Source organism: Lissotriton helveticus, chromosome 5_1 (genome assembly GCF_964261635.1).
Source record: "Lissotriton helveticus chromosome 5_1, aLisHel1.1, whole genome shotgun sequence".
In the NCBI taxonomy this organism is placed as follows: Eukaryota; Metazoa; Chordata; class Amphibia; order Caudata; family Salamandridae; genus Lissotriton; species Lissotriton helveticus.
This window is the reverse complement of record NC_136065.1, coordinates 1,886,316,112-1,886,333,121: the sequence shown is the minus strand read 5'-3', so window position 1 is coordinate 1,886,333,121 and position 17,010 is coordinate 1,886,316,112. Positions and strand designations below refer to the sequence as shown.

General features: G+C 47.9%; 1 protein-coding gene across 2 annotated transcripts in view; it reads right to left on the bottom strand.

The window, feature by feature from the left end:
• PLEKHH3 (pleckstrin homology, MyTH4 and FERM domain containing H3) overlaps positions 1-16,769 on the bottom strand; it is a 294,750-nt gene extending 277,981 nt beyond the window's left edge. For both annotated transcript variants that reach the window (XM_078645364.1, XM_078645365.1), the window contains exon 1: positions 15,717-16,769. In XM_078645364.1, the coding sequence (XP_078501490.1) occupies positions 15,717-15,857 (141 nt within the window). In that variant the 5' untranslated portion in view covers positions 15,858-16,769. The remainder of the gene's footprint in view (positions 1-15,716) is intronic.
• Between the last annotated feature and the right edge of the window lie 241 nt (positions 16,770-17,010).

Here is a 17,010-nt window from a genome sequence, read left to right as displayed (position 1 = left end):
TTTTCTTTTATTGTCTAGGTTTATTATTCTTTTTGTATTATGTCCAGGTATCTTCAGATGCTAAACCGTTTCAGGATCCTAACAGCCCCTCATTTATTTTACCAAGAGCTTGTCTTAGGGTATGCAATGTAATGTATAGGAAGTCATGATGATAACGTTATCTCATCCATCATTGTATTGTGTTTCGTATTTATTTTTCTTGAAGCATTGTGTTTATATCTGTGTATGAGATGTGTATTCAGTTGTATAGAAAACAACCAATAAAAAAAACTTTTGAACACTAATAGTATATAACAATTGTTCTGTAGGAGTGCAATTTCTTCCAAGTTCAAATATTTATATCCTGATTTACTAGGAAGTGCCAATGAATGGTGTGACATGTATATAGTTAAAGATTAAATAATAATCAGAACTGACACAAAGCCTGTACTTTACATGGTATATTAATATTCATATATTGTGGAGAAACACAAGTCACATATCAAGAACACATGACTGTTCTGCATCACAAATATTAACATAAATTGGTGCCATACAACAATTTTCAAGACACCTGACAATAAACAGAAATCACTCAATCGTGCATTGTTTACAATTCTATAGCATGCTCACACATATATTCTCAATTATAGGCAGTAGATATGCCTTTTAGATTAGAAGGCAGTAGATTCTTCCTTCTAGGGTCTTACAGCAATTTATAGTGCGGGGACACACTGTTTTAGTGTAACCAGGTGCTCTAGAAATGGCTATATTATTATTATTATATGGGAGACATTGGTATGGAACACCTATTCATATTGTCGATGGTTAGAGTTGGCATGAACATATTTACATAACTTGTTAAGGGGTGAAAAATCGACTAAAATTAGTAAGTCTCCTTTCACACATTGCTGCTTAAACTGAGATGCTTAGCTGCAGTTATAAACAAGCATGGGCAGAGTCAATAGGTCTTTAGCCATATTGACACGAGCATGGCTGCTATTCCGCATGGCTAAAAATGAGTGTGGTAAAGGCGAATGGAGTGTCATAAAGTGCAGCGTTATGGGGTGGCATAGAGTTGAGTGGTGTGGAGGGAGAATATTGTGGAGTATAGTTGAGTGGCGTAGAGTGTTGTATAGTGGCATAGTGTTGTGGAGAGGCGTAGTGGGTGCTGTGTAGAGTGGAGTACAGAAGAGAGTGTGTCAGAATCGAGTCGAGTATAGTGGCATGGAGTGGTGTAAAAAGAGTTATGTATAGTGTTGTAGAGTGGCACATAATGGAGTAGAGCATCATACAGTGGAGTATCATGGAGTGCAGTAAAATGGAGTATAATGGTGTAGAGCGGACTCGATGGCGTAATGTACAGTGGTGCAGAGTAGATTGGAGTACAGTGCATTGGCTTTGAGTAAAGTGGTGTAGAGTCCAACGGTATAGAGTGCAGTGACTGAGTAGGATGATGCAGAGCAGGGTTCAGTGGGAAAAGGTGCAATGGAGTAGGTTGAAGGGTGCAGTGGAGTGATCCATCCAGAGTGCAGTGGTGCAGAATAGATTAGAGTGTATTAGCGTGGAGTGTAGTAGCGTGTTGTGGTGTGGAGCAGAGTAGAGTGACGTGACTCAGTGTGGAGTGGTGTAGTATGAAGTGGCGTAACAGTGTGGAGTGGTGTAAAGTAGAGTGCAGTCTCATGGAGTGAGGTAAAGCGAAGCAAGCATGGTGCAGTAGTGCACTGCCATTGCAGACACATCTTAAACTGAAATTACCATTATATTTGCACAGAGTTTTAATGATAAAAGTATAAAGCGCACAAACAATAATGTGTGTAAATTTCATCACCTAACGCATTGATTTGATTGTATTAAAATATCTGTTTTCATCATGCTTCAGAATTACCAAATGCTTCATTTATGACAATATTCTGAAATACTTGCATTGTTATTTACAGACATTTAAATTTTGTTTTGTGCTACCACAAAAACAAAAAACACAGTACAGCACACCCCGAATAGTCAGCATGATTTTCACATAAATATTCTCACTTTGAAGTTAGAGAAAGAAAAGTAAAAACTAAGCTCACTGGAAGACAGGGCCTGACATTTGACCTCTGTCTTTGAATGCATTACAAATGTTACAAGATAAGAACAAGATTCAAATGCCTGTTTACCAAATTAAGTACTGGTGGAAGAATACAGTAAATAGGCTTTGGGCAAGGGAAGGGAACAACAAGCTCAAGCTGGACAGCCTGAAACAAATAAAGCCAGCAAACAGAAAGCAAGCAAATGTGAATTACAAACCACAAATCCAATGGTAAGCAATAGACGGAACATATTCCCTGGGAAGCTTCCCGAATGTCCCCAAGATGTTGTTAGCAAACCAGAGCACTGCGCATAATCTGGTAGGCTTTGACCTAATGACGATAGCACAGAAGAAACCTTGATTGGGAAATCAGTGTGCTGAAAGTTGAATAAAGTAAATCTGCTACTCCACGTCGTAGTTAACCACTAGGCCTATTGACAGGAGAGTAGAGATTTGAGCAGTGGTTCCTTTTAAAAGGTGAAGTCAAGTTCTATAGGTATGCAATGAACCCAATCTAAGATGGCCGAAACTGTGTATCTGAGCCTGCCTGATCAATCATGGAAGACCTGGGGGGTGTAAGTCACCTAGTCCCTTCTCTGTCTCTCTGCTCCCCTGCAGTTGAGGAACCTAGGCACCTGCAAAGAAAGGGTGGACATTGGGTCCTCTGTCAAGAGTTAGGAAATACAAGGTTGAGCGGGGGACACTATTCCCGTCGTTGTGAGATGCTCGGAAAATAAAGAAAGAAGAGCGAGGGAAGCCGAAGCGGTCAGTGATATCTGAAGCAACCCGTGAGCTGCCGGCACACCGGGTAGGATAGATAGCCAGGTGGCAAATGTCGCATAAGCTACAGCCCGAGTCCTACTGGTAGGAGGAGTCCTTATGCAAGTGGGTGAAACACATACAGGACCGGCTTGTCAGGGAGAGCTGCGAGTCTTGGCAACGGGCGTGCCTGAGGCAACTCACCACGCAGTCTGCTTGAGGGCAGCTGGCCCTGTGTTTTTACTTTATCCACACTACTAACAGTGAGAGGAACCAAGAAGGGGGCTTAAGGGTTATAAACGTGAAAAGAATCAGCCCTACAGACTGGGCGAGATGCTGGCTTCTGTACCCGAACGGACCCTTCTCTCCCTTGATAGTTAACGCCGATGTAAAAGTAAATTATGGTTGATCCAGGTCCCATGGTTTATAATCTGCTACCTAGGACAGGTGCGAGCAATCCCCCGTAGAACCCGCCAGTGTATGCGGGAGCCCTCCGTAAAATCTGCTGGGGTGGGCAGTGGAAAATACATGGCCACGAGGCCAAGTCCCAAGTATGATGAGTTCACGGGTGTGGTGAGGTCACGACTATCGTGACACATTCCTAATTTAAATGCTGTACGATTTATATAGCCTTGCTTTCCAGATGGCTGAGGTTACTGCTGCTGTATGTACTGCCACGTGGTTCGTTAACTTCCTGTAGCCAGCCAAACGGCCCCTGCTGTGCCCTGTTGTATCTGGTCCACTTTTTTGTGATGATAATGTCCAGAGTGTAGTACGTAATCTAATGCGTGGGAGTTCTTTATACAGCAATAACAATATGTAAAAATTATATTTGTTCTCAAAGACGCACATCCACGTTATTATTTACTAACAATACCGGTAACCGATCAAAAACTCTTTCTATCCGTTTTATGTTTTTGCTTTTTTCGAAGGCATTTTCCTAACTCTGTCCTATGTTGTGAACTTCTTTCCCTCGAAAACTAAAATAACATACAAGAGATGGGGGGCGAAATATTACAGAAGCAATGGGGTCGTTATCCTGCCCTGAGCAACAGCAGGAAGGCGAAGCTTTTATCCTTATACAAATGTAAAAAAAAAAAACAGGCAGAAAAAACTGCCTGCCTTTGCGATCAATCCATAGCTTGTGGCTCTGACCCATAAGAGGCAGCCATCCTCCTGTGTGGAAGCCAATGATGGCAAAAGATCCAAGTAATTATAAGTAATTTATTTATATTTTTTTGGGGTGGTGAGAGGGGATACAGTCTAGGAAACAAAGTGTGGGTGCTTTTTTTCGGGAGGACATCTTTACATTGGAGGGTGCTGTACATGTAATGTTATGTGCATTTGTATCACACTTTCTGTCATTTGTATGGCCCCAAAACACTTCTGGACTCGGACAACGTTTTTGCAGTTTGGGGATACACGTTGACTGGGTAACAATAATTTGTTGATCTTTTATATGGTTGTGTTTACTTTTAGTCCTATTGCGCAGCGACTGGCGAGACTGAAGTATGATAAATTATTGCTTTATTTTGAATTATGTTGGATAGTGGGTGGCTAGATTTCATCTTGGATCTGTGTGGAGCATTACACATATGGATATGTGGGAGTATAGTATTGAGGGGTTACCTGTAAGGCCGCACATCTCAACACCATCTTCTCCCAAGATTATTTATTTGGAAGTTTTGTATAGTGCTATGTGCCTTATTAGGTCGAGCCTGGGCAGTGCATGCTCTGCGAGCCATGGGCTTGAAGCCCTGCTACTCTCCACCCATATTTGTCACTAACTTGTGTCATTGTCCTTCATATATTGTAAATGTAAATGTAAATGTGCTGGACTTGTAAAGCGCACAGCTGCCCGTAAGCGTCCCGGCGCTTGCTTAGGGAACCCGTCCTGGTATTCCCCTGTGAGAAACCCCGGCAGGGTGTCCACAAGGTGAAAGCCAGGCATCCCGCCGCGAGGGGCCGTAGTGGAGATTAAGCAAGCTATTGCCCAGAGTCGCAGAGTGTGACCCCGTGAGTTGAGTAGGCACCAGAGCGAGAATTGTCGAGTCCGTAGAATTTTGAGCCCGAGACCCGCCGAGGGGGGGAATCGAACCCTGGTCCACGGTCGATCTCAGCTTCCGGGTCTGCCGCCTCTAACCACTGAGCCACGCTTCTCCATTGTGGCTTCTGATTCGTTAATAGGCTCATTAGTCTTCATTTGCAACCTCCCACCCACGAGGACTGGGCCTTTTACTTCTGTTTTTACACCTATCTCTTATTTACTCTGTAAGCACTATTTTGTTTAATGGTTTCTCCTACTGCAGGCACTACATGCTTTCTTGCAAGATTCAGCGCATCATGCAAGCTTCACAAAGCTCGTCCAAAGAAAGGGGCGTATCCTCTAGTAATGTGAAAGCAGCATGGGGCACTTGTAAACAACAAGTATTTGCAATCCAATAGGTCTCACATTTTAGAAACTTTTACCTATTGGTATTGTAAATATCAATGCCTTTTATTATTGCAGTTTTTTTTTTAATACAAATAAAAGGCATTGTCATTTACAATGCCAATAGCTCACAACCTCGCAATTGTGAGACCTATTGCATTGCAAATGCTTGTTTCAGTTACTTCTAAGTGCTTGACAGAGGTTCGAAAATGTAGAATAGAGTGAAAGGAAGAGTCCAGCCAGACGGATGAGAAACCGTCTGAAATTCTTCCATTGCGGCCTCCTCCATGGCACTTAGTTCAGTTGAAAGCCAGTCTCAACTGTTCCTTTCCAGACACTTCATGAAGATGCATCTCAAGTTCGGACTGAGGACATTTCAGGAAGTGGGTAGTGGTGCGCACAGCAATCTTCTTTTGCATTAGCCTCTTGAAGGAACACCCGATTTGTCTTTAGGGGAGGTTGTGGTGCCAGTTTTTGGAGGTACACTGGGCATTTGACCTAGTTTGTTTTGTGGGGAGTGCGTAGGTCCTTAAATGTAATCCTGGCTTTAAGTGAGAGCCAGTGGCATGCCTTAGTGGCCAGGGGGGAAGGTGATTTGGTTTTGCTTATGTAGGTATGGCCTGGTTCTGTTTTTTTTTGGGGGGGGGGGGGTTGAAATTAGCTTTTTGGAAAGACCAAATTAGACGCTATGACTACGGTCAAGGCATGGTAGGAGGAGAGCTGTCAGCTCAACTCTGTGGCTGGTGTAGAGAAGGAAGGATTTTTTGCAGCAAGTACTGTAAGTTCACACCATTCGCTGTAGCTTTGACTTGAAGAACAAATGAGAGGTCGGAATCAAAAAAAGAGTCCCTGAGCTGTTCACTTTAAGAGAAGTTTAAAGGGATTGCAAGGTTTGTGGGCAAGTCCATAGGTACTGAGTCAGATTACTAGCATATTGTTCTTAGAATGGTTCATGCAACGGAAGCTCTTCCTCATCCAATAGAACACATGTCCCGACACGAAGGGATGTTAGTTGGATTCTGTGCAATACTTTCTACACGCAAGTAGGTTTGTGCATCAGTGTGTATTTAGGAGGTGACCCGATACTATTCATGGAGCTGGGCCACAGCAGCAAACCTACATAATGAAAAGAAGTCACAATGATTCTTGAATGAGCACCTCGGGACACTGGAAACATGCATGATTAGAATGCTCCAATCCTGAGATTGACAGTGGTCAACAGTGCTCGAGGAGACAAAGACCAGATAGTTTTATTGCCATCAACCAGAGAAAGGAGGATCTCTTCCCTGATACTACTAAAGTTGGCTCTGTGCCCCCGGAAGGCATGAATCCAAACAGAGGATCATGACGGAGGTGGTGGAATTCAAGGTACTCTTGAAGATAAGACACAGCAGGAGTAACACTCTCGCTCTGTTGGCAAACTGTTGTGAAGCCAAGCATAACCACTTCCAATTCTCAAAGCACAAAAACTGTTAAATCCTCAGGATTGAAAGAAAAAATATATTTGATCGCATTATGTGAGATACCTTCAGCTGGTCCTAGAATTTTTAGATAAAAGCAACGTCCAACCCGGGACTTTTAGTTTTGTTTTAAATATTTTAAGTATGGCTTAAAAAAGTGAAACGGCATTTCCAACGCGGGCAAAGCTTCATGTGCCGTTTCCCCCTCAAGCTCAACCATGCATGCCTCAACAACGCATATGACTTAACTACACATATGCAAAGTTATGGCAGTGTGGGGTCTAGATGCTGGGATTTGGCAGGCCTAGAAACAGGAAGGATCGGGAGAGGACGCAGTGAGTGATGTAAGTGGGTCTGGGTTTTGGAGGAGAAGTGGAGGTCGTTTTTAAGGGTTGGGTAGTTTTTCGCTCAGGGGGTCGGAAGTTTTTAGGGCTCAGTGGGGGGTTCAGGGTTGGGTTTAGGGATTGGAGGGTCGGGTAGTGTTTCGGGTCAAGAGGACGAGAAGTGTTTAGTGCTCGGGTCAGGGTAGTGTTTACAATCAGGAGGACGGAGAATGTTTAGGGGTCAAGGTAGTATTTAGGGTTTGGGGGTCGGGTAGTGTTTTAGGGGTCTGGGTTGGGGTAGCGTTTAGGGCTCAGGGTAGTGTTTAGGACTCTGAGTCAGGTTAGTGATTAGGGCTTGGGGAGTCAGGGTAGTGTTTAGGGCTCAGGTGGGGTAGGTTTTAGGGGTCTGTAGTTTTTAGGGCTCTGGCATGGGGGTTTTGGGTGTAATCTTTACAACACACATGCCTCTACCACAAAATGTTGTGGTAAAGGCATCAGTGGTAAGGGTATGTGTTGTTTAGGGGCATTCATTGTTGGGGCAACATAGTAGAGCCATGTGTGGTTTAACTATGCATGCATTTGTCATATAATTGTTAAAAAATCCCAGCATGCCAAGTGCTGTTGTCTATAAAACTAGGACTGGCTGAGGGTGTTACACATGATATGGGGCCACTTATCAGCTTTACCCAGCCATAATACTTGTAGGGTGATTTTTCAGAATAAATATGGCAAAGCCAATAAGTTTGATGCTCTCACTCGAGTGCTTACAAAAGGAATGTAAAAATATCTATCTGCTGCAGTGCAAAACTATTTAAATTTGTACACAATATATGGATGTGGCAAATAATTACATGTGTGACGACAGAATGCACGTTTCATATGTAAAACAGTCCCCTATGCTAATGATGGCAGGATACATCCATTGTACAGAAGGCAAGACTAAAATCCAGCATGTGGTTGACATTGCCTCAAGCCAGTGGCTGAAGTCTCAACTCCTGATCCAGGTATGGGCAGGAGAGGGCCGAACCAAAGTCCCTTAAAGTATGAAAAGAACACAATACTTTTATTATATGGCAAACCTGCTGGATAGTGGGGTGAGAGTAAACCATGTATGTATAATTATTTATTTTAATTTTTAACTCGGTATTGCTCAGCAAGCACCCATCCCAATGTGTGTAGTCCCAGCTCATCACCCTAAAATTATGCAACTGTGGACAGTGGAGCAGTCGGTCATGCTGCGATTCTGGTGAGGGCATCCAGGCGCTAGCACTGTACATTAAGGAATCATTGGACAAAAGGGGGCGGAGTCAGTCTCCCCAACAGACAGGCGCTGTGCGTTTCACGGCCATTCCTGGGCGGTACGTGCATTGTGCTTTTTTTAAGTACTTTTTACTGAGTGACAACTGTTGAGATGCAGCGATGAGAAGCTGCATATGGGGATGCATGTGAGCAGGGACAGCTCCTTCACTAGGGCGCAGGAGTGTCACCCCACTGCTTTCTTGCATTGCGAGAAAACCAAAACACAAAATGATAATAACTTTTAGTCATTACCATTTTATGTTTGCTTTACGCATTGCTGGCTGGTGGGGGCTGCTCTGCTCTTTGAGCAGGGTATGGGAGGAGTGGTTTGCCCACTCCTGAGTGCAGAAAGACTGTTTGGTAGGCCCTCTAGGGCTGTCCAAACCAGTCATGCGCACTCTGCCCGTCTCCATGCAGGCTGTATTGCAGCCTGCATGGAGAACATGCCCACCCCACTAGCCCCTGGCTGGGGGCCTTCCTGACCAATCACAACACTGCTTGTGATTGGCTATGGGGAGAGAGCCTGGCAGCTTTTACTGACTTTGTCAGACACCGACAAGACCTGGCCACCGTTGTCCGCTCTATCAATTTTTTCAGCCTCGTATCACACCCTAGCCTCCAATCAGGCTGGAACATTCTTCCCGTTTCCCCACAAGTATTGCCCTACTGTGTACTGAGCAGATCTCTGGCCATTTCCCTACTCTGTGCACCAGCACCCATGCAGCATGTGCTACATTGAGTTCACTGCGCACCAGCACCAATGTTGCAGGTGCTACACTGACTTCACTCTGTGCACCAGCACCCATGCAACAGGTGCTACCCTGGGTTCACTCTGTGCACCAGCACCCATGCAGCATGTGCTACCCTGGGTTCACTCTGTGCACCAGCACCCATGCAGCATGTGCTACCCTGGGTTCACTCTGTGCACCAGCACCCATGCAGCAGGTGCTACCCTGGGTTCACTCTGTGCACCAGCACCCATGCAACAGGTGCTACCCTAGGTTCACTCTGTGCACCAGCACCCATGCAACAGGTGCTACCCTGGGTTCACTGTGCACCAGCGCCCATGCAGCAGGTGCTACGCTGGGTTCACTGTGCACCAGCACCCATGCAGCATGTGCTACCCTGGGTTCACTCTGTGCACCAGCACCCATGCAACAGGTGCTACCCTGGGTTCACTCTGTGCACCAGCACCCATGCAACAGGTGCTACCCTGGGTTCACTCTGTGCACCAGCACCCATGCAACAGGTGCTACCCTGGGTTCACTCTGTGCACCAGCACCCATGCAGCAGGTACCTTTGACAGAGTGGCCTCTAGATCAGTGATACTCTAATTACGGCCCAGGGGCCGCATGCGGCCCTCTTGACCTTCAAGTGTGGCCCCCTTGGTGAACAGAAACATCAGCTGCTGTTTATTTGCTAGTACTAATATTTTAAAAAACGATGTTAAATAAATGGGCAAGCATTTATTAACCTGCAAATAAATGATTGTCCGTTTATTTAACATGTTTTGAACTTCCTTTCACAATCCATGACCCACCCAGACCCCCTCCCGCCACCCTGCTGGCATCAGTGTGGCCCTCGGGCACAACACAAACTATACTTTGTGGCCCCTTGGAAAATGTTTGCGAGTACCCATGCTCTAGATGATTAAAGACCACACTTGCAGCAGCCGTGCACCCTCTCCCGCAAGAACTCTATACCAACAGCCTTGCAGAGGAGAGTCTCTGTGGATGCAAACAGGGCACCCCTGCTGCAGACAGCCACCTTCCCCCTCAAGATCCCACCCCGCCAGGCGACAGCATAACATTCCTGCTTGACCATGCACCTTCCCTTGGAGTTACCTCTTTACACTGGTACCCACAGCAGTCACCAAAGCACTCCTGCTGCAGCTGCAGACGCCGCAAACTTCCAGTTACATGCCCGAGTAGTTCATCCAGACCAGGAATTTTCTTTGAATTCTGGAACTTCTAGTCCAGGTTTTATAACTGGGTACACAGAACCACAAATCCCAGTATGCAACCAAAAAGACCTTATGTGAACTGCTCATACACGGAACTGTGCCACGCAGGAGCACTGCAGCCGGGTCCCTCTGTACACCACCAACACCCTTGCAACAGTCACTTGTCGCTGGTAGCAGGGCTGGGCACACCTGAACCTGGCCCCTTCGCCACAAATTAATCCTGTACTCCAACCAGCACCCTTGCAGCGGTCATTGCTGTACGCTAGTACAAGATGGACAAGGGGCTGACGATGAAGGCCCAGATCCTTGGGGTGACTGGTACCTGTTTCGGGTTATTAAAGATGCTGCGGAGGTTCTTACCTCTGTTGTCGGAGGAACACAGGAAGTTGACCGTGCAGGCTCTGATAGGCTCCAGGTTAGATTACGCCAACAGTCTTTACCTGGGCTTACCAGAGTACCTGTTGCAGCGGCTCCAAGTCGCGCAGAATGCGGCGGCCAGGGCCATCTTTGGTCTAAATAGACGGGCCAGCGCTTCGGGTCTATTGCTGACGCTGCACTGGCTACCCATCCGCAAACGGATTGCCTTTAAGGCTATGACTCTGGCCTATAAAGCTCTCCATACGGTGGGAGCAAAGTACCTCCAAAAGAGACTTGCCTTTTACCATCCGGCTCGCTCTTTGAGGTCAGAATCTTTATTCTTGGCGGTTGTTCCCCGTGTGAAGAGAGCGCGCCTGGGTGGCCGTTCCTTCGGCTTGTTGGCTCCACAGATGTGGAACTCGCTTCCGCTCCCACTCAGGGGGGCCACTAGTCTCCTTGATTTTAGGAGAGGTCTTAAAACCTGGTTGTTTACCCAGTAGGCCTCTCAGTAGCCCCTTTTTACTGTGTTTTCTTGTATTCCCTTCTTTTACTGTGTTATGTTATGGTGAAGTAGTTCTCCCTACCTAAAGCGCCGGGACACTCTTTTTGAGTAACCGTTGCGCTATACAAAAGAATAAATAACATAACATAACATAACACTGCTGCTGAATCCATGCCTCCTCCCCCTCAAGGTAACTGAGTGTACACCGGCACTTTTGCTGCAGCCCCCCTAATGGGCAGCAGGGCTCTCCTCCTCCTCAAGTTAACTCTGTGTGGACACCAGCACCCTTGGAGCAGCCCCCCTCTGGGGTAGCAGGGCTCCCCTCCCCTCAAGGTAACTATGTGGACACCACCGCTATTGCATTAGGCCCCTCTGGGGGAGCATGACTCTCCTCCCCCTCAAATTAACTCTGTGGACACCAGCACCCTTGCAGCAGCCCCCCCTCTGGGATAGCAGGGCTCCCCTCCCCTCAAGGTAACTATGTGGACACCGCCGCTCTTGCAGCAGCCCCCCGCTCCTCCCCTTGTAACAGGCTCTCCCCCCCTCAAGTTAACTCTGTGTGGACACCAGCACCCTTGCAGCAGCCCCCCCCCCCCTTGTACCAGGCTCCCCTCCCCCTCAAGGTAACTATGTGGACACCGCCGCTCTTGCAGCAGCCCCCCGCCCCTCCCCTTGTAACAGGCTCTCCCCGCCTCAAGTTAACTCTGTGTGGACACCAGCAACCTTGCAGCAGGTCCCCCCCCCCCCCCCCCCCACCCCCTTCTGCGGTAGCAGGGCTCTCCTTCCGCGTGGACACCATCGCTCTTGCATCAGGCCCCCTCTGCGGTAGCAGGGCTCTCCCCCCTCAAGGTGACTCGGTGCGGACACCGGCACCCTCGCAGCAGGCACCAGCCCGCCCCCCTCTCTCAGCCTCCCAGCAGGGCCTGCACGAGCACGCGCTTCCTGCTTTCAAGCTGCCCAGTCATCAGGAACAGACCACAGGAAGCCGTCTGGCAGATCAGAAGAAGGTGCTGCTGCTTCCAGGCTCTGTCCTGGGGGGCAGGGTGAGGAAGGGGAAGAAAGAACGTCTCCAGTTTCCTTAACCACATCCAGAAGAAAAGCCGTGGAGTGCGTCTGAAAAACAGCCTGTGTGGGTGGGAAAGTTTAGCTACAACAGCACCTCTGTATAACCTGTGCAGAGCCAAGAAGGAGTGCTGAGGAAGCAATATTAGAGCCAGGACCATGCAAGTAAGGATCGGGGGGAGGGGTGAAGTCCAGGTTTTTACTTCGCATTCTGGTTCGATTACCCAAGGTTTATAATACTATAAACAGGCCTACAGATCCCAGAATGCAAAGCAATCACATGAGCTAATTAAGCATTAATATGGATAGCGTAAGCGTTCCGCGAGCTAAATGCCTTCTAACAATCTAAATCGGTCTACCTTGTTACTATGCCCCGTGCACGTTTGTCTTACTGTTTTCATTCTCTGTTTAAATGTCCCTCCACAAAAAAGGTTTAGGTGCTTTGTCCTCAGTCACCATCTGATTTATATATTACCCTATTGTGAACATAGCATCACTGACCTATGTAAAACATGCCAGGTAAAAACGTCATGTATTGCCAAATAAATAAACAAAACAATGATGCCTCCATAACCTATCCAGCCTTCACAAAGAATCAAATTAAAGTGGCGCAGGGGGCTGCCCTGGGTGAAAACGTGGTAATCCAATGACAGCGGGTCACTGGGCTCTGAGGAACGCCGGTATTATCAGGCCTAGGTGAGGCTCTTTCTACCTCCTTTGAAAGGCATCATTAAGTCAAAATATCTCCAATTTTACATACTGGAAGAGGAACTGGTTTACCGACTTTATCTTAATCGCATCGATGCATTATACATTTTTTCCAGGAAAACGATTTCTACAAGACGCGTCTTGGTTTAAGATTCGTGTCCAGCTGACTATTTTCTCACGTATCTGGTGATTTTCAGAATTGTGGTACGCTGCTCAACACGATCACCCATCAATATATGAGGCAAACCTGATAAGAACCTCGCGTGGGCTGGTCATATTTGTGTATCGATCGGGGCTCTGGCTTTAAGGACTACTATGCGTGTTCAGTTACCTGGCCTGTTTCCTAGCAGGCCCCACTGTATACAGCGTAGCTGTCACTTGATCAGCAAGTAGGGGACCGACCACATCAGGCAATGCCATTTCAGACAGATTGCATTCTTGGGGTGTTGTGTCTCAACGTAATGCATTCTGGGTGTTCTAGTCCTGGTCCTGGTTTGGGAATACTGAACTAATTAGACAAACAGTTGATAGTAGTGATTTGTAGGTCAAACGTTCAAAACAGGAAGCACTGCCCATGGTGATGTGGAGTGAGGTATCCACCTTGGAAACAGTATCAGTGGCACTGAGACCCCTGTAAAATGCCCCACTCCACTGCCTTCGGGTTAGGTTTGTGCCATAGAAATACCCCATACACATGCACCCCAATTAGGTCTCCCCGTTACTACCCAATAGCAGGACCACTGGTATTGTGCGGTCTGGGATGACCAAATTATGTGGCAAAAAGGCAAACTTATGCGGTGTAAGACAGCACACTGTGTGATAGTGCTTACGTGTAATAGTTAAAAAATAATGGGGTAATACTATTTGGTAAAACGCTTTAAACTCACTAGAACCAGTTGGACACCTAGATGCTGCAATAAGGAATAGAAATGTGACAGGTCAACCCTTCCTCTGAGCAGCAACATGTGTTGCTGCGTTTTTTGTAACTTTTGAGCTAGAAATTTTTTTTTTATTCTGCAAAAAATGCTGTATGTATAGCCTATAGGAAGGGTATCTTGGCGCATTGGCAGGCTCAATGCTGGTGCTATGTAAAGAGCCCCGAACCTGCATGCAGCGGATGATGGATCGTAAGACAAATCCATATTTATGCGGAAAAACAGCAACAAAACCTCAAAATTCCGGTCGCCATGCCAATAATTGTGGGCTTCCCTGTTCTGCCACCGATTTTATAGTATATTAAACTAAAGTACAGAAAATGAATCAACCGGGAAGGAAGTCGAGATTACAACCCCGGCCTAAACACGAATGTAACTCCGTGTTGGCAGCTCTATGCGCTTAAAATAAAAGCCGAGTTCGGATATAAACCGGCCCCCTGCGTGACATCCACAGATCTCAGCAGCAGGCGCTTGCCCTCAATGAGCCATCCTGTCGGCTGATTGCTTTCGAGCTGGGCAATATGTATCAGATTTCTGAACCCAAGTGCCTGGCAGTAAATTAAGCACAGAAGGGAGACACAAAGGTAAAGAACAGGTACTCACAAACAGAAGAGCCAACAGAGAGAACGAGTTGGGGAGACAGGAGCACGCCTACCCTCCCTTGCTATCTGGTGGCGTGCTGAGTGAGGCCGGCTCTGGCCCAGGCTTGTCCCTTCAGAGTCCATTGTTACTGCAGGGCTCTGCAGACTTAAGAGGGGGAGGGGAGGGGCCTATGCATAGGTGTGAGAGAGGAAGTGTGGAATGGTCTGGGGGCTGCGGTCTGGGGATCAAAAGGAGTTTGCTGAGCCAAGGGATTTCAATTTAAGAAGATAAGATGATGGCAAATGGGAGGGGCTACGCATAAGCAAAGTGCATAATATTATGGGAGGAACCAAGGGGAGGGTGGGTCAAGTGAGAGATCCATAAAATCCCACCACGACACAAACATTATGCTAATCCGAATGCCCAAATGTTGCTAGACTAGAAGGGGTAGAAAAATGCCATAGTTGGATGCAAATCTATGCTAAAATGGTCCCTATTTATGCCAAACTAAGGGACCCAATGGAAAACTAAATTAAAGGGCCCTACGTTTCGCCAAACTGTGGGATTCAAGAATGTCAGAGTGGGCCTCATACTTGGGAGGGGTAGAATTGAGGGGGTGGGGGTCATACTGAGGGATCAAATGGGGTGCTGGACAAAGGAACCCAAAGGTGCCAAAGTGGGGGCCCTAGGGAAGCCTGAGAAGTCCCAGGAGATGCCGAACTCGGACCACCTAAGAGATGCCAAACAGTGTTACCAAGAGGAGTCCATTGAAGCGAGGGTTCGATTGGACGACAAATAGAGCAATAAACCGATGCCAATGGAAGTGCCTTTTACGGTTTTCCAAGTGATGTCACGTTGTGGTACCAGATACAAGGAGAACGAGAAATGCCAAATTCAAGGATCACGTGCTGTGAGGCCAAATTCGTGGCCTAAACTGAAGCAATTGGGTGGTGAAAAGTGCGTGGTTTTTGCAATCAAATTAGGGGAATCGATGTGGACATGTGTAAGTGACAATCGGGTCGAGAAATGGCACTTCAGTCACTGGATATTTATAGCTAAGGAGAACATTTAGCGGGGTTGGTAAAGGAGACGATTGACGGTGTCCAACTAATATTGCTTATTTTGGGGACTGGTGTTACGCAGCAAGCACGCCTCGAGTTTTGCGTCAAGTGAACAGTGGTTTAAAGGGGTAATAAAACAGAGCGCGAGACTGAGTTTGAGGCACGGGGCCAGATGTTAAAACAGAGGAACATAGAAGTGGAGTGAAGCGGTCCCACACACTCACCCGCTGGGGGTACACCTGCTCATCCTTGCTCATCTGCAGTTCGTAGGACTCCTCCTCCTCCTCTTTCTCGCCATAGTCCCTCCTCAGTAGGGTGAAGCCGTGCCTGCAGCACACCAGCCAGCATAGCCCCTGAAAAGGCATTCAATCCACGCTGGGCCCGGGGCGGGGGCGCCCCCTGCACCCCGGCAAGGCCTCTCCGGGTGCTGGGCTGCTGCTAACATCCGAGCGCAGCCCAGCGCCACTGCTTGGTGGTAGGGTCACTGAGACAACTGTCCGAGGGGTCCTGGGGTGCACAGGCTGCGGAGAGATCGCTCTAAGTTCCTGGGCACAACCAGAGTACAAGATGGTGAATGTTTAGGGCTCCATGCAGCAGAACAGCTGGAAAGTCTGCGGGGTGCAGGCGCAAGGCGCGCAACAAAATCCTGGGAACAGCAGTATTCAGATGGGAGAGACGCCGTGCGCCAAGATGCAGCTGAAACACGTAGGCAGAGCTAACATCAGGCACTAGTGAAGTGTTCTGGTCTCCCAGGCTTAGTGCCGGTCGTTTCTAACGTCCGGTCGCTACTCCTAGTGGTCGCTGGATCCTCTATAAGGTATCGAACCCGCTGAGGGCGGTAGATGGCTGCTTGAAGTGTATGACCAAACTCTGGCTGCCTGCATGTACACTTGATGCAAGGCCTTCCGACTGCCGGTCCCTATACAAAGTGTACTGCCCGGCGCTGACGGCAGGCGTTAGTACAAGGTGCAGCCTGCCGGTCTCTCTAAAGTGCAAGGGTCGGTGCCAGCTGCCATGGGCTGCCGATATCTATTCCAGATGTATGGTCCGATGCGGGCCGGTCTCCATCCTGAGCTTATGGTCTCCCCCTCAGGTGAATAGGCCGGCTGATGCCTCCGGGTCTGTCCCGTGTGTCGGTCTGTCCAGGGGTTGTATGGACTGGTGCACGGTCCGGACTCGACTCTCCCGGTTCCTTATGCCGCACATTGATGGGCGCTTGGCTGCTGCGGGTTCTCCCATGCACGGCTCTCCAGTCCTACTGCGTGCAGCTCCAGACTTCCTGCTGCCCGGGAGCACGGGGGAGGGCTGCGGGAGGGATCCGCCTCCCTCACACACCCCCGGTCGGAGCTCCGCCCTCAGCCTTCCTCCCCACCCCACACACTCGCTACCAGCCTTGGGCTCGGCTACAGAGGAGTCCCCCGGGACGCAAGGTGCGTCTTAACCAATCCGAACGGGGAGCCCCGAAGGAGTGGCCAATTGGGGAGAGCAGGAGTGGCTTTATGCAAATAAGCCAGGGCT